This window comes from Dryobates pubescens, chromosome 14 (genome assembly GCF_014839835.1).
Source record: "Dryobates pubescens isolate bDryPub1 chromosome 14, bDryPub1.pri, whole genome shotgun sequence".
NCBI classification, from domain to species: Eukaryota; Metazoa; Chordata; class Aves; order Piciformes; family Picidae; genus Dryobates; species Dryobates pubescens.
Genome location: NC_071625.1, coordinates 2,152,941 through 2,178,796, shown reverse-complemented (window position 1 = coordinate 2,178,796; position 25,856 = coordinate 2,152,941). Strand labels below are relative to the sequence as shown.

The 25,856-nt window shown below is 46.9% G+C and overlaps 1 protein-coding gene across 1 annotated transcript; it reads left to right on the top strand.

The window, feature by feature from the left end:
• Positions 1 to 1,650: 1,650 nt before the first annotated feature.
• Positions 1,651 to 25,856, top strand: BAALC (BAALC binder of MAP3K1 and KLF4). Its single transcript, XM_054167238.1, has 5 exons — positions 1,651 to 1,834; positions 17,775 to 17,944; positions 21,161 to 21,280; positions 24,919 to 25,015; positions 25,158 to 25,856. The coding sequence occupies exons 1-3, from the start codon at positions 1,669 to 1,671 to the stop codon at positions 21,263 to 21,265; spliced, it is 441 nt and encodes a 146-aa protein (XP_054023213.1). The 5' UTR covers positions 1,651 to 1,668; the 3' UTR covers positions 21,266 to 21,280; positions 24,919 to 25,015; positions 25,158 to 25,856.

Below are 25,856 nucleotides of genomic sequence, written 5' to 3'. Positions count from 1 at the left end.
TCTGTTCCAGTTGTGTACCTCGTTCAGTGCTCTCAATCTAGAAAGCTGCTTCTCACAGCTACAGTGTGAGATGCTGGCTGTGTTGCTCAGGTTTTCTTCTGGAGACTCAAGCAGCTCTGGCAGTTTTTCCTGGGCCATGCCCTATGCCCACCTAGGTTAGGCACAATTGCTGAGAAGTGGGATGTGATAGACCTCTCGGATGGCTTCATACACCACCACATTCCCTTGCCCTGAGGACTCTGTGCTGGTGAGGCAGCCTGAAAGAAAATCTCTGTTGGAATCCTCCTATTATCAAAGCCCCCAAAGCCTTACCAATGCAGAAAAATGTTATCCCGGTGGGGAGAAAGTAGCTGCTTCCTCTCAGATCACCGCCCCGCTGATCCTAGGGATGTGGGCAACAAGTGCCAGAGAGGGATCTCAGCAGATCTCAGTAGGGAAGTGGGATCTTCGTGAGTCAGTAATTAACTGGGAAACTGCTTAGAGACATCGTAACAGTCGTCTGCTGCGGGAAGCTTAATGAGTGATTCAGCAGCCCAGGCAGCAGTCCCTAACGTGAATCACTTCGGAACTTGAACGCGGGACCTATCAGCTATCATGCAAAGCCAAGGCCTCTTGGATCTGCTTAAAGATCTTTTATTAGCCTCTAGGAGCAAGAGCTTTCAGCTGCAGAGTGTTTGTGCTGCAGCTTGCAACTCTAATGAGACGGGACAGCCTGAGGTTCTCCAGACTTCAGCGGAGAGTTCGCTCCTCAGTCAAGAGCTGCGTCGTGTACTGGCCTGCAGTGCAGCGCCTGCGACTTCTGCGCCGCGCTGTAAATTGTGTTAGGGGAAAGAGTCAGACCTCCTGCTCCACTACAAATTCATCGCAGCAGAAAAATGTTTATTTGGGATAAAGGCTCCCCCTCACAGCGCTCCTGAGGCTTGCTCCAACCCTGACAGGATCCCGAGAAGCACCTGTGGCAAACACAAACTACAACCATCATCGTTGCTGACTTGACACAGCGTCAACTCCCTGTCATTTAGGCTACCTGCAGTGGCATAAATGACAGCTTGCTTTGCAAGAATCTCAGGAAAGACTGAAAGTTTCTTTGGAGTTAAGCACTCAGTGTTGCATCTTCATTTCTGAACTGCACAGCAGCAGACCAGCTAGCTCCAAAGGTGAAAGCAAGGCTCTCCCGGGCGACCCAAGGAAGGGTCTGATGACTTTATGCGGTGGGGTCCAGGGTGCAGTCAGGGTGCATGAAGAAGCTGTAGAACCAGGCCAGAAGTGCCGATGCTGTGGCAGGCTGGTAGGACTTCTAAGCTCTGCATGTACAAATCCCTAGCCAAGGGACGAGGAAGGGCTGCCAGCCCGGCCACCCCGCCGGGGCTCTGCGGTGCGCACAAGCGCCGGCAGCAGGAGCCCTGCAAGCAGGGAATACGACTGGGTGCGGGGCGCTGGGACGGGAGGGAGAGGTGGGAGAGGAGGGGAAGGGTGATGGGAGGAGAAGGGGAGGGGACAACGAGGAGCGGGGGAGGGCTGGAGGAGATAATAACGCCGGGGACGAGGGGGAGCCGGTCAGTGAAGAGCGCGATGGGCTGGAGGGCGTGAGGGGTACCTGCAGGGGAGCCGTGGCCGGGGGCGCGATGCTGCCCGGGAGGCGGCTGCGGCAGTGAGCGGGGCCCCGCCATGGGCTGCGGGGGCAGCAGGGCCGATGCGATCGAGCCCCGCTACTACGAGAGCTGGACGAGGGAGACCGAATCCACCTGGCTGACCAACACCGACTCCGAGGGCCCGCCGCAGGAGGGCGGCAGCGGCGAGGCCGGCGGCCGGGAGCAGGGCGCCCCGCGCCACGGTGAGTGCGGCGGCTGAGGCGGGGGCGCCCCGCAGCCGGCAGGGGAAGCGGGGCGGCTGCCACACACGCACATACACGTGTGCCTACAGATGTGCAGAGTATGGAGGGGGTGTGTCCGCCTGTCTGTCCGCTTTGCCCGTTCTTCCGACACCGTCTTTTTGCGACCCCACCACCCCCGCCAGCCCCCGGCTCCGAGCCAGGCTATTCAGCGTCCACAGACGTTCTCACGGTGGTGCCTGGCCATGAGAGAAGGCACGGGAATGCTACTAGCTGTGTAATAACGTCGCCAGAAGGGCAGAGAACTTGTCTTTGAGGCTCTCTGCTGTGGAACACGTAGCTTTTATTTTTGCGAAATAAATCGTTTAGGTTTAAAGTTCATTTTAAAATAGGGAAGAGGTAGTGATATGCCTGCCTCCTGCAGCACTGCCTCAAGTGAGGATGATACACAGAAATCTGAGCAGATGGTGGGCTGCACCTGTAGCTGACCTACAGGTTTGGATTTCCCCATTCTTGACCGGGTGGTATTGCTTGGTTTTGCACCTGAGGCATTCCAGGAGGGGCAGGCATGGAAAAGGGGGACGAGGTGCTCCGGTCTGTTGTGAGCTTTAACATGTTTTCAGGACTGTGTATTACAGTGGTATCTAAAAATGTCAGGCTAGGTCCAGAAATTTGTCATGCTTGGTGTTGCACAAACACAGCATGAACAGGTCACTGCTCCAGACAGATTATAAGCTGCATATAAAGCACTAAAATGCCTATAGGCAGCTTTAGGGGAAAAGAGAGAGCTTTGCAGGCTTTTATAGCAAGCTACAAAGCACCACAAAGAAATCATGGAAGTGTAGGAGTGAAAACTCACAAAAGGTGGGCATCAGAGGCCACCTGGAACAGAATGGTGATGACTCTGTGCTGATGGAAATACTGCCTGGAGGGAGAAGTCATAAAGAGTCATATTGTACTCCTGAAGGCTAAAGAAAGGCTTTGTAGCATGTAAAATTACAAGAACGAGAAGGTGGGTTAGTATATGAAATGCTGTGTTAAAGAAGATCATAGAAGACATTTAAAGAGGTTCAAGATGATCCTGCACTGTAAGCTCGAATGGCAGGTGACAGTCTTGTCTCCAGCAATAAAGGCTGAACAGTGAGTGTTAGCTACCCACCCACACGTAGCATTATCTTAGCCCTGTTTACTTTGAGTTGATGCCTAAACATCACAAACAGAAGCCAGTTAGCCCGAGACTGGATATTAAGTATGAGGTGATAAAGAGGTAGGTCAGCAAATACTCCTACTAGAAACGTGGTAATTCAGTTTGTGTTCACTGCAGAGAATACCAGAGATAAGGAGAAGAGGATGACGCTCAAATACAATAGAGACTGATTAGGGCAAGAGAAACCTCCAAGAAAACCTTGCAGAAGAGATTAGTGAGGAAGGGAATGAGGAGAGGACAAACTAGTAGGAACAAAGGAAGCACTAGCAGGACTTCAGGGAGGGTGAGGTTCACCCTCCAACACAGCGTTGGCAACAACAGCATAAGGAAAGCACACTGGTGCAGACTAGTGCCTGAAAGTCACAAAGTAGTTCACTGAGAGCTGTTGGAGAGTAAGGCTTGAGTTAGTGAAGGAAAGGAGTGCAGAGAGGTACTCCAGGGGCTAGAAATTCAAAGAACTTACAGATGAAAGGGGGAGTAAAGAGCAACTGGGGGAGCAAATGAGGTCAAGTATGGGTTTTGGACACGAAGAGGAAAACATGCTTTTGTTGTGAAAAGGAAAAGGTAAGGGGGATGGGGGGATGAGAGCAGAGTGAGAGATGAGGAGATGGGATATGACACTGGCATAACTGGAGGCAGGGAACTTCTGTAACTGTGACAGAGAAAGGGAAGAGGCAGCTGGGGAAGCAGGGACCAGTCAAAGGTGGCTGGGGAGAAGAGGTTGAGGTTGTTTGTCATTTTTCACTTGGAATAACTTGGTGCCATGCTGTGAAGACAGAGAAGTGGAGGCAGGATGAAGGAAAATTTTCAGGAGAAGGCAGTAAAAGGTGGCTGTGGCTGCCACCACGTCTCACTTAAGTGGGGGATAAAAACTGACACCAAACATTGGGGATCAAAATGGAAGGAGTGGTGAATCACTCAGGGCTGAGGGATTGTGTGGTATATAGAATCAGCAAGAGCTCTAATGAGGAAAGGATTAGTAAGTGCTGTATAGTGATCTTGGGAAGCTCATCCCACCCCAGGTTTTCATGATACCCTTCTCCTTGTCAGCCAGCCTCGTTAGCTTTCCGTGCCTGGTCTCAGTGGAATCATGTTTATTCGTGTAGCCAAATGTTTGCATTTTCATTTAAGGCTTTCAAAAGCTAAAATATTAAATTAAAAAGAAAGCCAGGTTTGAAAATTTGCCCTTCATCCCTCCAAGATTCTTCCTATTTCAGTGGATTCTTTGTGAGAGAGTTTCTCCACTTCCCTACTTCATTTTTTGCATCCATTTTAACAAAGGATGTTGCAGTCTCCCTATTTTTTTTTGCAGGAAGGCACACAGGATGTAAGATAAAATGAAACAGACAACCACAGATACAGCCAGCAGCAGCTTGCTGCTGTGCACTGCTAGGGCTCTGACAGTGATGAACAGGGTGAACTGATGAAGAGGAGTAGAGAAGTAATGAACAAGCTCATGAAGCACTGTAGGTGGTGAAGTTGACGGCCACCCCCCGGACTCTAAGCATACACACTGTTCACAGGGTGAGTGAGTGCTCTCACGAGGGAGGAAGACTCTCAATGAGCCATACAATAGAGCAGCCTCTCTTGAGAACATCCGTTACTGTGTGAGCAAAGAACTTTTCACAGGATGTTAGGGGTTGGAAGGGACCTCCAAAGATCATCGAGTCCAACCCCCCTGCCAGAGCAGGACCATTCAGCTCCTGCATGGGCTATAGCTGGGGGAAATAGTAGACTGCATTTCTGCTTAGTAACACTTCCTTGATCCTTGCAGCCCTCGGCACGAATCACCCTCCCTTCAGAGGGTCTAAATCAGCTAAGTGGAAGTGTTGGCACGAGTAATGGCGTTCTGGGGAAGCAAGAACCTGCAGGAGTGGGCGAGTCCCCCAGGGCAGTCACCATGGGTTACAAGCAAACCGCGGGGAGAAGGCTGAATTAACACTAACTGCAGAGGAGCTGTCAGGTGTTTTGGATCATGTTTGCTTAGCCTGCTGTGTTCCACTGGGATAACTGGCTGATATATGTGTTTAGGCTTGCAACGCAAGATGCAGTGTTTCCTGCCAGAAACCAGTACAGTAGCAAGAGTGCCTCAGAATCCTGGGCAGTAGCAACTGAAACAAAAGTAAAAGAAATGTAATTATTTTTATTTATTGATTTTTAAAGGCAGGCTTTAAGCCATCTCATTTCTCTCCCTGTCCCTTTTCCAGTGGTTCTGGTAGCTGCCCTGCTCAATTGTTTCTTCCCTGCTGTACTTGAAAGGGTCTCGGAGTAAAGAGTGCAGCATGTTGCCTTGTGATCAGGTACTTCACAATCAAACACCTTAGGACAGGATCTCTCCTTAGTGGTTTCTAACAGTGACCAGCAGAGTAAGATCCCATGCTTGGCTGGAGCTTCTTACTGAAATGCAAAGGAATGTAAGTTAGGTGGCTGCCAAGGGAAAAAAACTCCCTTGTGCCAGAACTGAAGAGCTGCCCATCAATTGCCAAAGGACTTATTCTCTGTGTCTCAACTAACCAAACATTTGCTTGTTTTTGATCATGGCCTGACTGACAGCATCAGCTAAGGGGTTTAAAAACAAAGACAACTGATTTTTTTGTTTTCTTCTTTGCACTGTTTCTATTCAATATCTTTTCTCCTGACATGTACTAAAGAAAAACATTATCACACAGGCTCCTCCGAGTCCTTGCTCGGGAGACAAAGTTGCTCATGACGTCAGCAAATGTACCTCCAGTCAGTGATCTGCCAGGAATAAAATAGCCAATTTAGAGTCACAGAAATGTTCAGGACTCAGGAGACCCTCAGGATCACCAAGTCCAATGGAGAGCCCTGCTCTACAAGATTCACCCCTAAACCATATCCCCAAGCACCATATCCAAACCACCTTTAAACACATCCAGGGTTGGTGACTCCACCACCTCCCTGGGCAGTTCATTCCACTCCCTGACCTCTCTTGATGGGAAAACATGTTCCCTAATGTCCAGTCTAAACCTGCCCTGCTGCAGCTTGAGGCCATTCCCTCTTGTTCTTCACCTGTGAGAAGAGACCAGCAGCAGCCTCTCACAGCCTCCTTTCAGGTAGTTGTAGAGAGCAACGAGGTCTCCCATCAGCCTTCTCTTTTTCACACTAACCATCCCCAGCTCCCTCAGTCTCTCCTCATCAGATTTATTCTCCAGGCCTTTCCCCAGCTGCCTTGCTCTCCTCTGCACTGCTCCAGCTCCTCCACATCTGTCTTGTACTGAGGGGCCCCAAGCTGGACACAATACTCATGGTGTGGCCTCACCAGAGCTGAGTATTTGGGATCACTTCATCCCCTCATGAAGACATTTGCCAAATAGCTATGAAATGGGAGCAGAACTGAGCTCTTTGGAAAATCAAGAGAACTGGAGGAATGCTGGAGGAATGTTATCCCTGCCTAGCAATGCAGCTGGCTAACAGTTTGTTCTGCATAGTTGCCCTCAGTTCAGCTGTGCATTTATGAATAACTCTTGCTCTTTTCTCTTGGGCTGACTGCCAGGCAAGTGCTGCTGCTCTGCTAGTTTCTGATTGCTGGCAACTGCAGGAAGTTTTACAGACCAGGCTCATCTTTGCAGCTAGGCTCTGGGCAAGCCTCAGTGTGCAGCCTACAGGGTTTCAGTGGTAACCTTTCATAGAGAAGTTTCTGAAAATCGTTTTTTCCATCCTTTACAGTAGGAGGACTGGAAGGAAGCAGGGCTGTGAGAACCCCAGTTGCCATAACAACAAGAATTGTCTTGGACCACAGCTGCAGTTATCTGCTCTTTCATTTACCAGGTGTATGTAAAGTGAAAAGCTCAACAGGAATAAATAAGCAAGCACCAGGTTGTCAGTGAAGAACTTGATGCAGCAGATGGTTTCTCATCAATTGGACTGCAGGGAAATGCTTAATAAATATCTATTTTAAGTTAAGAATCAGAGGGATGACCTTGCCTGGTGCATAATATGGGTATAGCAGGATCCCTGTGCTCTTACACCCACCTGCCTGCTCCTGCCTCAGCAGCCTCTTTGTTGTGCTTTCTGCCTCTCAGACTCTCTCCAAGCACTGCAAAAGCTGTGGGAAAAAATTAAAATCATAAAAGCTTAGACTGTGTTAACTTTTGCACCAAGCCTCTTAGTCTGTCATTAATTCCCATTTAGCTAATGTCTAGTGAGTGTAGTAGTCTAGCACTGATTGCCCTCAGTTTCCCCCAGCGTAATCATTTTCCCACTGATCAATAGATTGACTGCAAATGCAATATGCCTGAACACCTGAATTCTAGGACAGGCTTTCCTAGCTGTCATAGTACTAGAGAGGGGAAAGGCTGCTGGGCATCAACAGAGGTGATTTGCAGGAAAGAAAGAGGAGATTGGACGTGGCACTTGGTGCCATGGTGTAGTCAAGGGGTTTGTGGTGTCAGGTTGGACTTGATGATCCTCGAGGTCTCTTCCAACCTTAGTGATACTGTGAAAGATGATTTGTAACCTTCTCTCCAGATGATTTTCCAGTGGGGGGGAAAAAACCTTTTGCTGTGTTGAAGTCTTTCATGAGAAGAAATGTCTCAGTTATTGAGAGCCAAAGGGCTGCTGTTAAACTATGGGAAGAGCTGTTGCCCTCTGACTCGGCAGCAGGCAGTGGGGAAGAGGGATGGCAAGAGAGGAAGAGTGTCTGAAAGTGTTTGTGCAGGAAACCTGAGCAGTGGGTTTTGTCAAGGACAGGTTTGTCTAGCCTGTTCATGTGGGTGCTAGCTACTGAAGTGCAAACTAATCAGCCAGTCTTGTGCTGAGTGACTGAATCCTTTAAGGAGTTTTTTGGTTGGTTTTCTTTTCCTGGTTTCCTAGCAATGCATGTGGTGGTGTTTCTGCAGCTGTATGCTTCATCTGGATGTTGCCCCCATGCTGCAATTGTCGTTCTTGTAGACCCCTGGCATCTCTCAGCTGGGCCATCAGAATCATTTCAAGCACTTGCAGTGCTGAAGGTCTGAAATCCTGCCACTTGCACGAAGCTGCTGCCCAGGAGCTTTGTGAATCTTGACTCTGGCTGTGGAAAACATGAACAACATTTCAGGGCTTTATCTAGCAGATGGCTAAACAGCTGATGACTTCAGGTTTTAACACAGCTACTGCTCTCACTTGAGGATGAATGCTGACAGTGAGTTAGAATGTTTTTACATGTGTAGGGATATCTTGAGGCATTTTATGATGGCAGCCACACCATAAGCCACTGAAGTCATCAGTGTCCTGTCATAGACTGTAAGGCTGGAAATGTCACCTGGGCATGCAGCCCACTGATCCCTCCTGAATGAATTCCCATATGGAGCATATCTTTGGGACACTGAGACTTAATTTACAGCTTTCCAGTGGTTGACATTTTGCCAAAGCCTTTGTAAACTAGACCAGTAGCTAACCACTGGTTAAAATCCATGCCTGATGCCTTGTCTGGAACTTTCAGCTTCAATTTCCAGCTGCTGAAAACTGAAGAGTCATTTCAGATCAACTTTCATGTGCGTTTAGATGCTTTTCATAAGGATCTCTGCTTAGTCTGCCTAAACATTTTTGCTGCTTCTCAGGGTGATTAAGTGAAATTGCCCTCTCTACTCCCCTTCCAATCCCATGTGTTTAGCTGGGTGATTGGAGTGATGATAACACTTCCCATTTCCATGCTGGAAATTAGTCTAAAACTTCATGAGTGATGTTTCCCTACCAAATGCTGAAGGAGAAGGAAAGGCCATCTGAATGTCTCCAAATCTAAGCCTTAGTTAAGAACCTGTCTTCAAACAGGGTGAGTACAGCTGTGGGAAGGGTGGTTGAGAGCGAGCCAGCAGCCTGCTGCTTGTTTTCCATCTTGCACTGTGCTTCCCTGGAATGGGAATGTCTGTCTTTGTATGGTAAGGAAAGAGTCAGACTGGAAATAAGCCTTAGATGTCTTGATATCAAGTATTGTGCATGGAGGGTATAATTTTTAAGGTGAATTTTTCCTGGGCTCTGCTGAAACCTATCCTGTACCACTGCATGTGGAGAAGCAGATCCCTGCACTGCTTGCCCTTCTAAAACACAGTGCTCTGAAAAGCACTTCAGAGCTTTGCTATTTGTGTGTTAGTTTTTCACTGTGGAGGATTGAGTGATCTCTTTCTGGCACATCATATGGCACTGGTAAGTTGCTTAATGCATTCTGTCCCGTGGTTTTCTGAGGCATAAAATGTGCTCAGCCTTCAGTGCTTTCCAAAATGTTGCCAATTCTTACTCCACAGCATAGTGAAATTTCCATTTTCCTTTCCTATTCCAGTTACTGAAATGATTTTAATCCATCAAACTCTGTTGTCTTTCTGCCATTGCATCCTTCCCTTGCACCCTGACTGCAATTCTTTCAAGCTTGCCTTTCCTATCTTCCCTTCATGCTCAGACCAGTTTCCCCTTACTCTGCTTCTGGAGCTTTGTGCCTTGAGCTTTGAGCTGATCACAGAGTGTGGAATGCATACACATTTCACTTTCACCTTTCATTTCATAGGTGTGGTTGCAGCAGTGCCAGAGTTTGTTAACAGGACAGCTGTGCCATGATTCTGTAGCATCATTTGGAATCAAAACTTACCAATATGCAAAGATTTAGCACCTGCTTTGAACAGGGAAATGAGGCCATGTGAGGAACATCAAAGTTTGCAGCTTTAGTGCTGCACTTTGTGTTCTACTCATTTGTTAGAGTCTTTGAATACTCTCTAGTAGAAATCTTCATATTATAAAGGTCTTTTCCAACCTGGTCTAGTCTGCTCTAGTCCATTCTAGTCTGCTCTAGTCCATTCTAGTCTGCTCTAGTCCATTCTAGTCTGCATAGTAAATCTGATCAGATTTCCAGAGCTGTTTATCCTATGCTTACTGATGCATGTGCAAGTTAACTTCCAGTCTGAGAGGTTCCTTCTCCCTGCCAAAGGGGACCCTCTTGCCTCATTTCAAAGCTGCAATAATAAAAGCAGTTTTGAAATCCAGAAATGCAGAGGGCTTTTGTTTGTTTGATGCTCAAAAATGAGGGAGAGGAAACAGGAAAATAAGCAAATGGGCCAGGCAAAAGTGTTGCAAGATGTAGTTCTTGGTCTCCCAGTTTTCCCAGGACTCCAGTGTGCAGCGAGCAATTTAAAAGCATCAAATATCTTAATTGTGAGACAGTTCTTTCAGTACTGAGCTAGACATTGAGTTCCCTAATGTTGCAGAAGAGCATCATTCTGCAAGGCTCCTAAGTGTGACAAAACCATGGCTGGATCAGGATCTGAGAGGCTGATTTGCCTTCTGGTGTTAGGGATATTAGAGGGTAGAGAATTCCCTCTTAGTCATCTCCTAGGTCCCTGAGCACTGGAAGCAAAGCAGATTCCTCCTAAACAAAGAATGAACAGGCTGTTTGTGCTTGAGGTAGAGCTGAGTTCAAATAAGCATCTGATGGAGAGAGGGAGGTGCTCAGCTCCCCACTGCTTCCCTGTGCCCTCTGCATGCTGGGGCTCAGCCCTGCCTGGCTGGAGGAAGCTTTGGGGGACCTGTTGTAGCGTGGAGCCCTTCATGTGAGGACAACAGATCTCCTCTTACCCTTTCTGTGGCTCTTCTAAAGAAATGCTCCACAGAACAGCAGTGGCTGATAGAGAGCTTGTAGGAGGTGCAGATACATTTGGGCTGTTTGGCTTCAGCTGGTATCACATTAGAGTTAAGATGAATCATTCTGGGTTCTCTGAACATGGAGGCAGCCAATTTGTTGTGTTATTGTGTTTGCTGATTTGATAAACACAAAACACTGCTTCTGGTGACATTTTCTGCCTGCAGCAGGCCCTACCTCTGCACATCTTCTGGATGCTTCATCCTGGGTTACAAACACAGCTCTGCTGTGTCTGAAAGTTGCTATATTCTTTCTTGTTAGGGAGGGGGAAAAAAGCTATTGCAGATTTCCTGAGCATCTGGCCTCAATCCCTGAGGCTACTGCTTTGGAGGAAGTGACTTAAACTTGACTTTTGTCACAACCTCTCCTGCAGGGTGCATGCTGTGTGTGATTTCTTCAGCACCCAGGCCTGCAGATGTGTAGCTTTCCTAAACATGGCTAGTTTCAAGTCAGGAAAGCAGGGATAGAGAGCAGGTATGGCAGTGCACTCTGTGCTTAACATTGCTCTGTAGCATTAAACCCAAGAAACTCAGTGGTGGTAACAAATACGTATTTGCCCTGGAAGCAGCTGCATGTTCTGATAACATTGTTCAGTTCTCTTCACTGTGAGTTTTCTGAGTCCATTTTGACAGTGCAGGATCTCGTTATGCAGGCATTTTCTAACCCAGCGTCTCGGGCATTATTCATGAGACAACAGCCATGATAAATAGAACCAGATGCTGCTGAACCAGAAAATTAAACCTTGCTGGTTTGTTCACAGTCAATTCCACAGGTACACATTCAGCATACTAATCAACCCACTTCAAGCAAGTATGTGCTTGTTAGTCAACAGCAGAGCAAGTGGCAGCGAAGGCTTCGCAGTACTGGCTCAGCTCTGTAGCAGATTTAGGTCAGAATTCATCAGGCAGGAGAATATTGCAGCAAGAACACACAGAATCTTTTTCTCCACAAAGGTCCAAGGCTTTTGGGTAAGATTAACTTCACTTCAGTACTTCAGATTCCTTCCAGATTTCTTGGCAGCATTAGTTCTTGCAGCACTGCTGACTTGTGTTAGTCACTTCAGTTTAGATCTTACTAAGATACTGCTTTTCAGATGAGGTCTATGCAAAGAAACCTGGGCAGACCTACCTGTGTGCCCTCTGTGGTTTGAGAAGTTTCCTGTAGTCCTGATAATGAAAGGCTAACCTTAGATGTTGCTACCTGCTTCCTTCTCCCATTCTTCATAATATATATATACACACACACACATATATCTCAGCTTTCCCATGCATAGATAAGGTCTAGCAAACAGCCTGGAGGAAACCATACCTTTATCTTTAGTCGTGCACAAAACTGCCCCCTCCAGTTCTCTTTTTACCCTGGTTCTCTGTGCCACCCCTCAGTCCATGACACCCCTTTGGTTATTCCTCCAGTTTTGCTTTCATAGTCTGAATTAATGATGTCACTTTCCCCATCTTCAAAGCATCTTTACCTCTACTAAAATCTGGTTTAAATCTGGTTTAAAATTTGAGTCAGATAGTAACAGCACAAATTTCCTCCCCTCTCACAAAAGACTGCTTCATACTCTCCTGTGAAGAGAGTGTGAAGAGAACTTCTGTTCTTTACAGCATCACAGAATTTCAGGGGCTGGAAGGGACCTCAAAAGCTTTTCCAGTCCAACTCCCCTGCCAGAGCAGGAGCACCTACACCAGAGCACGCAGGAACACATCCAGGCGAGTTTTGAGTATCTCCAGAGAGGGAGACTCCACAGCCCCCCTGGGCAGCCTGTCCCAGGGCTCTGTCACCCTCACAGGGAGATAATTTTTCCTCCTGTTTCCATGGAACTTCCTATGCCTCAGCTTTCACCCATTGCCTCTTGTGCTGTCATTGGGCATCAGCCAGCAGAGCCTGGCTCCATCCTCTCACCCTTTACATATTTATAACCATTGATGAGGTCACCTCTCAGTCTCCTCTTCTCCAAGCTAAAGAGCCCTCAGCTCCTTCAGTCTCTCCTTGTACAGGAGATGTTCCATTCCCCTAATCATCCTCTTGGCTCTGTGCTGGACTCTTTCAAGCAGCTCACTGTCAAAATGAGGAGCCCAGAACTGGACACAATATTCCAGATGCTTCCTCACCAGTGCAGAGTAGAGGGGGAGGAGAACCCCTCTTGACCTACTGGTCACAGCCCTTTGAATCCACCTCAGAATGGCATTGGCCTTCCTGGCCACCAGAGCACATTGCTGGCTCGTGGTTATCCTTCCATGCACCAGGACCCCCAGGTCCCTTTCCCCTTCCCTGCTCTCCAGCAGGTCCATCCCCAACCTATACTCTGGTGCATGGAGTTGTTCCTTCCCAGGTGCAAGTCTCTACCCTTGCCCTTGTTGAACTTATCAAATTTCTGCCTGCCCAGCTCTCCTCCCTGGTCACCTCCAGCCTGGGATTGATACATCAGTTAATAGCCTGAAATGCAAAGAATGGTGATGATGACAACTATGGTTAATTAATAAAGACACTTTAAGAGCATTAAGGCACCAGCAGCACTGATGCTTTCAGTCTCCCTTCTAAAAACCGATGCTGATGTTTGCTTGGACACGCTGAGTTTTTCGTTCCCTTTACAGCAGGGAGCGCAGGAGGTTATCCCAGAAAGACTGGAAAAACTTGATGTCTGCTAGCAGCCTGAACATTCAGCTTTGGGTTCAACCATTAATTAAGAGTAGCATTAATTAAGAGTAGCAGCAGCTCTCAGAGACTTAATTCGATTTATGCTCTTCAGGTGAGCTACACAAGCCTTTGGTTGGTTGTGTGTGTGTGTTGGTAGCAACAACTGCTGTGTTCTCTTCTCTTTGTCCTCTTCTAGGGGGTTTATTTATTACCTTTGACATGGCTGTTGTTCTCCACACAGGGTACACCCTGTCTTGCTGGTCTTCATGTTTGTATTGAGGTGACTCTGATTTCAGGTAGCTTTCTGTGCCTTACCTAGTGGTACAATTGTCAAGCTGGTCTTAAATGCCCTTCTTAAACTGTGGAAAAGGTGAGCCATGCCCAGCTGTCCTAGGGACCCATCTTTAGTTTTGATTTGTGCAGTTCAATAACTGGAGTGGGGTTTTTGTCCATGTCCACATTTTCACAAGCTTTTCTGTTTTGGGGAGTTTAATAAAAGGCAGAGGGGGGGTCAGTCGGTGAGCTCTGGAGGTCCCTTCCAACCTGCACCCTGGGACAGGACAAGGGGCAGTGGATAAAAACTACAGTACAGGAGGTTCCACCTCAACATGAGGAAGATCTTCACTGTGAGGGTCGCAGAGCTCTGGAGCAGGCTGCCCAGAGAGGTTGTGGAGTCTCCTCCTCTGAAGGCTTTCCAGCCCCATCTGGATGTGTTCCTGTGTGACCTGTGCTGGATTCTGTGCTCCTGCCCTGGCAGGGAGGTTGGGCTTGATGCTCTCTGGAGGTCCCTTCCAACTCCTAACATCCTGTGATCCTGGGAACCTCTAACATGCTGTGATTCTGAGAACTTCAATGTCAGCATTTTAGTGGGGGGAAAATAAAAAAATTGGGCAAAAATTATTTATTTTTCCTCCCCTCAAAATGTATTCAACTTGTGCCTGTGAAAATACACAAAATGGAAGATTATTTGTATGAAGACAACATTACTGAACCTCTTTGTTTAGATTTCTGCTGGAGCTCTCCAGTGGAAGGCTGGGGAGGTTATTTACTGAACCCATAGTGTGAGGGTGGTACGGACAGTTAGCTTGGGTTAAATGACTCTGAGGCAAGACCCTCACCCCAAATTCCAGATTGTACAGAAGGAGAAAGTTAACTCTTCCATTTTTATGTCCTGTGGCAAACCCTAAACAGCCATGCAAAGACATTGGCTGTTTTAAAAGCAACCATATAGAATAGAATAGAATTAACCAGGTTGGAAAAGACCTTTGAGATCATCAAGTCCAACCTATCACCCAGCACCATCTAATCAACTAAACCATGGCACCAAGTGTCTCATCTGGGCTCTTAAACACCTCCAGTGATGGTGACTCCACCACCTCCCTGGGCAGCACATTCCAATGGGCAATCACTCTATCTATGAAGAACTTCTTCCTAACACCCAGCCTAAACCTCCCCTGGCACAGCTTGAGACTGTGTCCTCTTGTTCTGGTGCTGCTTTCCTGGGAGAAGAGACCAACCCCCACCTGGCTACAACCTCCCTTCAGCTAGTTGTAGACAGCAATAAGGTCTCCCCTGAGCCTCCTCTTCTCCAGGCTAAGCAACCCCAGCTCCCTCAGCCTCTCCTCACAGGGCTGTGCTCCAGACCCCTCCCCAGCTTTGTTGCCCTTCTCTGGACACCTTCCAGCCTCTCAACATCTTTCCTAACCTGAGTATTCCTAATAGATTTTGGTTTTTTTTAAATACCATGTCTCTGTTTTACAGTCAGCATTTTGTGCTAGATCTCCAAGTCTGTAAAACAGGCTTTGGTTTATGAATTGCCAACAAAGCTTGTGCTCTTGCTTCCACTGCTCCTCACTGTTGTTTCTGCACTCAAATCTTTAAACTGTTGCCCACTCTCTAAATAAGCTATTTGCCAATGGAAAAGAATCCCCTAACAGTTTCTTATCTTAGGAATAGCAAACATACTTCACAATAAAATTAAAAAGCTTTTTGCTTTTTTGACCACTAGATCACAAATATTATATATATATAGATATATACATATACACACACAGAGTGCTAATGGAAGGCTGAGATAGTGATACCTAGCTAATTTCTGAGAAGTATTCCAAGCAAAGTCTGACCCCTGCAAGGCAGGTTGCAATCAGGATGCTTGGGCTGCAAACTAACAGAGGAGGGGGGGAAACCCACCCCCCCACCCCAAACCCAAACAACAAAAGCCCCAGAGACACCATTTTCAGGATTCAAATCCAGAAATGGATGCAAGAAAAACTGTTCTCTGCGAGGCTGAAAGATGCAACACGATCTGGTAAATGAGTGATTGTGCTGAATAACAAAAGTGGCTTTTCAGCTGCCAGCTGTTTCACCAGACAGTTCAGCGAGAGGCCAGATGGCCAAAAGGACACATGATGGAAAGTAATTTAGCAGGATGACTCCACAGAAGGAAAAATTCGTCATTCATATGCGCTTGAAGCATCCAAGATTCAATGGAGTGAGTTAGTAGGCAACGATTGGAGCCTTTTGCTCGTTGAAAGCTGTGCTCAAGCTCGTTCTCCCAGCTCTGCTGCAGGGTGAAGTGGTGGACTGCAGTGGGACTCTTGGCTTAGAGCTCTGACTCAGGGGGCTAACAAGCCTCTCCATCTCCCTGGGTTTGTCTAGGATATCAGTCTGTGCCCCTGGCTCTTCTGCACCAAATCATTTATAGGCTTCACCTCCAGTCATTTGTCTGCCTCTCATCTGGCACTGCACAGTGATGGGACCTAAACCACAAATAGGTGTGGGGTCTGGGAGGTGCAGGAGAGGTATGGGGAGTTGCCTTAACGGGAGTTGTCCGTAGATTTAAATGGGAGGGCATCAAGTTTTGTTTCTAGCACAAAAAAAGGCAGCTTCCAGAAACTGAAGTGTCAGGGTTGGTTTGTTTGTCTGTATGTTTCCTGGTTTTGCTGCTGTTGATTTGATTTGACATGGGGTCCTTTTTCTTTCATTGTTTTCTTTTGGTGCTGTTGGGTTGGGGTTTGTTTTAAAATAAGCTATGATGTAATACTTCCAAGTTTCAGCTGAAAATGTTTTCTATCACAAAACAGATCATAGAATCACAGAATTGTCAGGGTTGGAAGGGACCTCAAGGATCAGCCAGTTCCAACCCCCCTGCCATGGGCAGGGACACCTCACACCACAGCAGGTTGCTCACAGCCACATCCAGCCTGGCTGCAAACACCTCCAGGGATGGAGCTTCTACTTACTATTAGTTAACACCACTGCAAATTAAACCATCTCTGGAAAACTCTAACACCATCTTCTGACTGCTGAGGAAAATGCAGCAACTAGTTTGTGTTTCGACTGAAATCTTACACAACTTTTATATCTCTTCAGTGTCAAGAGGTTGAATATTTGGTTGAAGCTTTATTAGTTTCGGTGTTGCCTTTGCTTGCTGCTTCTGATGTTGCTTTCTACTGATAAAGCAGCTTCCCTTACAGCTTTCTGAGGCTTTGCATCCTTTTCTAATACCCTTAATACTCTGCTTGAATCCCCAGCTGATTCATGGCAAGGTTTTGATGATACTTCAAGTAACCATGATTGCTTTTCCTCATTTTCTGTGACTCCTTGCTCCTTCCTCCAGTTTTGGTAGCTGTGTTTCCAGTCAGTAAATCTGCTTTTTTTTGTTTGTTTGGGTTTTTTCCCCCTATTTAAACATAAAGCTTGCTATAAACGAGCTTTGCCAAAGACAGAGACCCACAGCCATGCATCCCATTTGCTCTTTGCTTTCAGATTTTAGAGCCAGTGTTGCAAACAGGTGTTCAGTGCCCTGCACTCTCATCAATGACAATTGAGTTTTGTTAATGCAATAAGATGAGAAAATTCTTTTAGGCTGGCCAGTATCATGTTGTACAAGGCATGCCTTAGCCACACAGCTAGAGCAGAAAGCCAATGAATCATTTGTTTGATTACTAATGATTTGTTTGATTGAAATATATTCTCCCTGAATTTGTTCCCTTGACTCCTGATGGCCAAGATATTCCAGGCCATGAATAGAGCAGCATGTCCATCCATGTCAGACTCGTCTGTGATGCTCACCTCTAACCCCTCCATTTCCCAGGACTGAAACAGATTTAAGGGGAGCCTGTCTGGGTCCTTAGTGAAAGCCTCAGCCAAGCAAGCAGCTGTGCTTGTGGAGAAGCCAGTGGTGATGTGCAGGTGACAAAAAAGGCTCCTGGTGTGCTGCACTCCTTCACTGGCTTTCCATCTATTCTGATCAAGTGTTTCACAGGGCAGTGGGCTGTAGGAGAAAGGCCAAATGATGTGAAGTGTGAGTGCAAGGGTGACAAAAAGAGGTAGACTGCTCTCACTCTAGTGCCACACCACACCTTCCGCAGCCTGTGCTGTCCCAAACACGTGGGGAAGCAGAGGGAAGCCAGAGCCAGTTATAAACTGCTCCTTAGCATTAATTGCATAGTTTCATGTGTCCCTGCTAGGTCTCCTGGAGGATGGGAAGTCAGCCCAGACAGGTGCAGCTACAGCATCAGCCACAACTGGAGCTCTGAACGTTGAGAAGAGGAACAACTGTGGCCCTCAGTGTGCAAACCCTGTGGTCCATGGCATGGGAGCTATGACCCAGAGGCAGAACGGCTTCAGGACAGCCGAGGTAAGAGCATGATTGTGTTCCCTGATGCTCAGCACTAGCTTCAACCAGGCCAACCTTATTTTTGTGACAATCTTCCTCACTGCAGTCAAACTATTTAATGCTTTGGGATTAGAGGAAATGGCTGCACCACAGCCATGGCACAATTGAGCCTTTGACAAAGCCTCACGCTTGAATGGCCTCCAAACCGATGTTTTATTCAGCCAGCAGAGTAACACACACGTTTGTGACAGCAACAAAATAAAGAACCCAAAGCCAGGCTTATTTTTTTCCCATCTCAGTCCAGCTGTGGCAGTTATTGTGCAAGCTGCTCAGAGGAATTATCTGAAAGGGGATGGGCTCTTTCCTTAATTGTTGTTTTGCTGAAGTGATGTGCACTGCATGAACCCTGGGTCACCAAAGGTTGGATGTGAAGCCTAAAAAATTCAATGGGTGTCTTTTCAATAGCTTTAGTAGGCTTTGGATCAGTTCTTCCACTCTTCTCCCCCTCACCTACATGTTGCATGTGTGGTAGAAGAATGGTGCAGTGTAATAGTCTATATGAACACCCAAGGCTTTGGGGCTAGACCAAAGCCCAAACTTTTGCTGTCCTCGCTGCCTGCCTGTCTCTCACAGGTTCCCACTTGCTGCCCTCTTTGTGTGGTAGCTGCTGAGCTGTTGCAGACAGAAGTTATCTAAAAGCTATGGTTGGTTTACTGCTTCCTTGGTTTCTCAACACAAAGACCTCTCAGCATGGGGTGTGGTGGAACCGCTGCGCCCATCCCAGGAGAAGCTGTTCCCTGCTGGGAATCACATCCTTGAGAAAGGCCAATTTTATCCCAGGGGAAACGAGCAAGTGAAAAAGGGAATTTGGATTGATCTTCACCTTGCATTTGTTAAGAAACAAGGTTTTGCTACATGAGTGTTTGCTTTATACCTGCACTGTGTTATCTTCTGTACTGCTGTAGTACAGAAATACTCCCCAGTGGCACGGATCCTGCTGTATCTTTCCACAAGAGCCTGCAGCTCAGATGAACAGGGACACATTCTACAGCAGCATGACACCTGGAGTTTGCTGTAAATGAAAACCATAAATGCCTGTCATAGCCACTAGCCCACAGGGAGAAATTAATTGGTCAGGTTGGATGTGGTTGGCTGGAACTAAGGTAATTTTTAATCCCATTTGAAGAACACTTGGCCACCCTTGAGAATTCTAGTGCAGGCCTGAAGTACTGCTGGAGAGAATTGTTTGCCTAATTTTGTAAGCAATTGAAAAATCACTTCTGCGTTAGACATTCTGGGAAACGTTGGCAAATTGGCTCATAGTGTGAGTGTTGGCTGTAATGGGAGCACTCAGTGACCCGTGGGCTCCTGACCTGGAGCCCTGTGGCTGCTGCCTTGTTCTGGCTAAGATGCATTCAGTAAAATAGATCTGTACTGTTGCAACCCAGCACATTCTGGTGCTGAGTAGGGCATTGACCTTATTCTACACCTCTAATCCAGGTGTCTAAGAAAGGAAGGTAATTTGTCTAAACTTCTCCTACTCAAGAGAAACAGAAATGTATTTTTCTGTGGTGGAAGTGTAGTATCTAAGTGAGGCTCCAGCTCTGCTCTGCCATTCTGAATCAGTTTCTTCACTGAGTGATCAGGGAAGTGTACAGTGAGCAGGTTTCCAGTCTGCACAGCTAAAGTTTAGGTGCCTAGAGCAGAGTGTGACTATCACCCCCACCTGGAAAACTGCCCATTTTACTCATGTGAACATTCACCCTGACTACAGTTTTACTTCTCTTTCTACATGCAATGTGATGCAGCACACAGTGCTCTCAGGAGGCTTGGGTTCTGCCATCGGCCTGTGGGGCAGCAGGGGGTCAATTGCTCTACCTCTGTGTCTCGACTTCTCAGGCATCAAGCTCTAAAGCATTCCACTGCCTTACCCCTGCCATCGGTTATGTGACAGGGTGCAATGTCTGGTGCTGAAAGGGACAAGGTTTGGCATGGGCTGCATCTGGGAAAATTTAGTATCCTCCTGTGAGGGTAATGTCAAAACCACTGAGGTGCTGCTGCTGCAAGGAATCCTAATGCCACTGAAGGCACCCCAAAACCAAAGGCGGTATCCAGATTGTGGCTGACAATACACTGGTTTGATTTTCATGGCATGTGTAGCCTTTGGAGAGTGCTCACATGAAGAGGAGCACCAGGGGAACAGAGAGCAACGGGGCCTGAGTAGCAGAGCCGCAGAAACGTGGAGCAATGCAGACATCAGCTAAGCTGCAGGCTTTGCTCTCAGACCAGTGTGTGCCCTCTGCTCACGGCAGTGGAAGTTTGCCAGGGCATTATTCCACCTGGCATTGTTTCCATGTAAATGATGCCTGCTTTGCTGGGCATTTTTACCCCACAGATTGTCTCTTGAGACACTGGGCAGGCAGTTATGACCCCCCCTTCACTCGGCTGTGTCTCTCGCAGCCTGTTTCTGTGTGTCCTTCGCTAGACCTATCCGGTTTGCTGCGCGGCAGGGCACGTTGCTTATGGCAACCGGCAGACAAGCCAGGCTATGGAGGAGGATAAATCTAAATGAGAGCTGCACTGGCTTGCCTCGGGCAGACTGACTTTATTTTGTGTTTATTCATTTATTTTTTAATATGTGGAAATGCTCTGCTGGCTCTCTGAGAGGTGTGTGGTTGCGCTTGGCTCTTACATGCAGGCAAAACTAAGTGTTGTTCTGGAACTGTGTCATCATATCATAAAATCATGGGATCATGTGGGCTGGAAGGGACCTTAAAAGATCATCTGGTTGCAACCCCACTAGGCCAGGTTGGTCACGGCCCTGTGCAGCCCAGCCTTGAGCACCTCCAGCGAGGGGGCACCCACAGCCTCCCTGGGTAATCTGTTTTCACTTAAGAAACACAAAGTAGGGAAAGAAGGAACCTCTAGTTTCTACTTCTGGACTGAAGCCAGATTGATTTTGCTCTGCTTTTAGAATACACAGGTGCAGAGGTGATGATTATAGGTGGAAGGGTTGATCCAAAAATCTCCTGATGTGCACAGCCTCTGTAGCAGTTACAAACCCCTTGTGTCCGTGCTGAATGAGAAGGTGGCTGCACAGCAGCCTGCTGTGTGAAGAATGCTGGAGGCATTCTGGTTGGTCAGCAGAACCAGTCTCACAGATTAGGAGCTAACAACAGCCAATGACTCTTTGTGCTGCCAGCGTGGAACTCACTGTACCTTTTATAACTTTCACAGAGCAAACGGGACCCCCAGAAGATGTCCACGAAAGAAGTCACCATTAATGTCACAAAAAGCATCAGACAAAGTGACAGGAGGAAAACAAAGAATTGTGTCAATTAACAGAGGAAAGCACAGGTGAGAACGGACCCAGTGTCGCTTCACTGCACTTTAAATGTCATCAGTTGCTAAAGAGACAAAGACCTCCAGATGTTGTGTGTGTGGGAAGCAGCAGGCAGCTGCTGCTGAGTGCCTTCAGAAACCTCTCGCAGAAAGCAGGAGGATGTTCAGACGCTGGAGGGTTGTTCAGGTGTCATTTGGCCAAAGCAGTGGCACCGTGCAAACACCAAAGCTCATGCCTTTTGGTTTACACTAAGCCCTGTGTTATCTCCATCTGTATGCCCTGTTCTGCATTGCTTTTAGGATGAAGCTGGATGATGAGAGGTACAGTTCAGTGCAGTGGAAACCAGGAAGCAAACAAATGATCAACCTGCTGTAGTGTGAGGTGTCCCTGCCCATGGCAGGGGGGTTGGAACTGGATGATCCTTGAGGTCTCTTCCAACCCTAACAATTCTATGATTCTATAGATGAATCTGCATTTTTAGTCACAAAGGGTTTTGAGTGTGTCCATTCAAACCCACAGAGTTCATCTTGAGTGCTCTCTGTCAGAAAAATCAGACCCAGAGATGTCAGAAAGAGCCCCAGAGATGGCTTCCACTGACTCTCTCTTAAGTTGTATCTATCAGTCATATACAGCTAAGCCATAAGGTAGCCTTTTTATGTATTAAGCTTTTAATTAGTTAGTTTTCATTTATTTTTCTGTATAGACAGAATTTAGATCTTAACCTCTGTAACTTTCATACTGATCCTGGTCTTAGCTGGCAGTGAGGGTTCTGGCTACTTGGTTATTTGATCCATGCCCCTGTAATGACATGGAAGCACAGCGTGACTGGGGGGAAAAAAGTGATCACTAACATTACCATGATTATTAAAACAATGTTCCAATGACTGCTCCAAAAGTTCACTTTATTTTAATCAGGTAGAGTTGTTTTCCTGTGCAGAACTCCTTTAGTTGCATTGTAATCATCCTGTATCACAGTACTCCAAGCTTATCATAAATATACAGCTAAGAGGAGTGTAGTGAAGAGGAAAATGAAAGGTAAAAGAGGCAAAATGATTTCCTTCTCATTGGAAGCAGATGAGTATCCTCAGAGGGCCATTTAAAAGTAATTCATAACAGACAGACAAAGTTGGGCTGAAAGTCCAAGTGTGATTTGTGAAGTTCTTTTTACACATAGGCAAATGAGTATAAACAGAATTGTGGGACTGAATCCTCATTTGTTCTGTGTTAGAATCACTGTTGCTTGGTGTGAGCACTTTAGTACTAAGTACTAGTACTAAGTAGTTAGTACTTAGTACAAGTCTGTGCCACAGGGAATTGTTTATTCATTATTCTGACACAAAGCCAAACTGAAACCTGGAGTCAGTGCTTGATTTTGGCATACAGCAGCATGCATATAAGAAATATTTATCCTTAAGGGTCTCCAAAGGGGCAAAGAGATTGTGCTAAGCTCTCTGCAGGTCAGTGTGTTACCAGGTCAGTGTTCTTGTGCTGCATGTGTACACAGAAGAACTGCAAAACAGTGGAACTGGTGTTGTGGGGGTTAGACAAGGACAGTCTGTGTGTGTGCTTCCAGCTTGGGGCTTTCTGCCAGCAACACTATAGGACAGGAAGGGACTTGACTCACTCTGACAATAAACAGTGAGTGGCTGGAGCAGGTCAGCAATACTAATTCAGAAATGGAGAGCCATTGTTGGGGGCCATGTACTGACATAATTGAAATCATTGTGCTCCCAGCACTCGGCATTCTTTGGGTAAAGCAGAAGATGAACCATTGCAGAGCTGTGCCAGGCTTGTAAGTCACTTCTGTTCCAGAGGATTTTCTGGCAGAGAGAGTAAATGATGCACATCACAGAAAGTGCTTGATGCTGCTGGTTTGAGAAAGGGGAGAGTGGGTTTGGAAGGCAGGCAAAAGGGGAAGGTTCTTTGTGTAAGAAGCTGTTGCCCTGGGTGGATGCCACACTAGGGCGAGTAGAAGCAAGAACAAAGGAGTCCTGGCAGTATGGTTATTTACTAGCTAAGAAATGATTTCGTATGGATGTGCTGACCAGCTGCACCTGATGGCTTGGGTCACAACAAAAGCAAGCCTGCAATGCTGTGGAGCACATCATTATGAGAAACAGCCCTAAGCTGCATGTCAGCAGGGAGGCAGTTTTTGAGTCTCCTGTTCAGAATATGGGATGTGACAGGATGATTACCAAGAGGTGGCCTTGCTGCCTAATTATCTGGGCAATACTACAGACCTTGCTCAAGCTGATCACATCCCACAGCAGGGTGGAAGCTCGTGTCTGCTCATGATAACTTTCCTGAGCTCCTTCAAGATCCCATAGATCTGTTTATGTCCTGAAACTTAACTTTAGGGCATCCAAAGAGATCCAGATTCTGTGGCACAAAACAAGCTACTCTACAAACTCTTCTTATGTAACACCTTTAGTATTCTCATTCACTAGATGGTAACTCAAAAGAAATTACATGATGCCTTAGGTGGCTTCTCAGTTCTTGATGCACAAGCTGCCAAAGACCTTAATAAAACTAAGAGCATGTTGTGGAGATGTGGATCCTGCCACTGCACGTAGAGTTATGATTAGAATCATAGAATAGTAGGGGTTGGAAGGGACCTCTGGGGGTGCTGTAGTCCAAGCACCCTGGCAGTGCAGCTATGCCTACATCAGGCTGCACAGGAATGCATCCAGGCAAGTTTTGAAAGTCTCCAGAGAAGGAGACTCCACAACCTCTCTGGGCAGCCTGCTCCAGTGCCCTGGCACCCTCAAAGTAAAGAAGCTTCTCCTTAAGTTTAAGCAAAACCTTCTGTCCTATCTGCCCCTTGTCCTGTCAGTGGCCACCACTGAAAAGAGCTCAGAACCATCCTCATGACCTCCACTCTTTAGATATTTATGTGCTTTGATAAGATGCCCTCACAGTCATCTCTTTCCCAAGTAGAGAGTCCCAGGTCTCTCAGTCTCTGCTTGTAAGAGAGCTGCTTCAGTCCTCTGTCAACCTCATGGCTCTCTGCTGGATGTTCTCCAATACTTCCCTGTCCTCCTTCTTCTGGGGAGCCCAGAACTGGACAGCACACTGCAGGTGTGGCCTCACTAGGGTGGGGCGGAGGATGAAGAGAAGCTTCCTTGACCTGCTGCCCACACTCCTCTTAGTGCACTCCAGAACAGTGTTGGCCTTCTTGGCCAGGAGGGCACATTGCTGGCTCATGGTGAACTTGCCCACCAGGACTCCCAGGTCCTTCCTCATAGAGCTGCTTTCCAGCAGGTCAACCTCTAACCTGTGCTGATGCAGGGGGTTGTTCTCCCCAGGGGCAGGATTCTACACTTTCTTTGTTTCTGCTAGAGACAACCAGCAGTAGAAATAATTTGTTTATAAAATAATATACCACTCTGTATAATAAAAGGTTAGAGAATCCAATCTATAGTGCTTAAGACAATTTGAAGTCCTAAAAATAGATTCCTGTGCTGGCTTTAGAGGAAGAAGGAAGCTCAAAGACCCATCTGGACACCTTCACTCCAGGTAGCCCTTCCTAGAGCCTGTTCTTTGCACAGCATCTTTCAAATACAAACAGCTCTAAATACAGCACACAAAATAACCACCTTAGAAGACTTCTGGATAAAGGACCTGTGGACATCTCTATCTTCTTGTGTGACAGGATTGTTGACAGTGTTCCAGCACGTGGCAGCACCCAAGGATTCCTGCAGCTACAGTGAGACAGCCTGCCTTCTGCTGGGAGGACTGGCCCACAGCTGGTGAGTTTGTGTCGCTTACCTGAGCCCAGGTTTGCAACGCAGCCCAATTTGCTTTCTCCTGTTTCCATAATTCCAATCCAATGTACAGACAGGCTTTTCCCCTGCTGTGTGCCTTCATCTGAAATACATTTTCTTCCACTAGATGAGAAATGGAATCACTCAAAAGGAAGCAGACACTGGATAAAGAAGAGGGAGGACTGACAGTTAGCAATAGGCAAATCGACCTTCATGGACTCAGTGCAATTTTCTCTTTCAGTATTCCTTGTTCCTTATGCTTCCTCAGCCTGCTCCATCATTTCACCATTCCTGCAGGACATTTACTGGAAGGCCTGCAATTTTACCCTGTGGCAAATTCTTTTTGTGCTGAAAAGTGAAAACCAAGCAGGAAAATATGATGATTGTGTAAGCAATATCTGAGTCCTGGGTTAAATATGCATTCTTGGTAGCTAAATGAATGAGGTCACGTCCAAACCAGCTGTTTTTGATCTTCCTAGTATGCTCATTTGCATCTATAGTCACATGTGCATGTCCTGCATATGTACATTGCATATCTAATGGATTCAGTGTGCACTGCTGCTCTGCAGCTCAGGCATGGGGGTTGTTGGGGTTTTTTTTGCCAGCCTTTCACTTGTGTTTTTCATTCTGACTGCCAAGTGTAAAATGTTTTAATGTTTGAGCTGAAAGCTGGCTTTCCTGCCTGCTGAAAAGAATGAGCTCTATAATTTGTGCACAGAGGTGGTGTTTGGAAAAAGCAGGCTTGGTTTTCTTTGGAAATGATGTCAGAAACCAGACTAACAGGAGCATTTTTGTACTCTCCTCCTATCTGCAGATTATTGGAGAT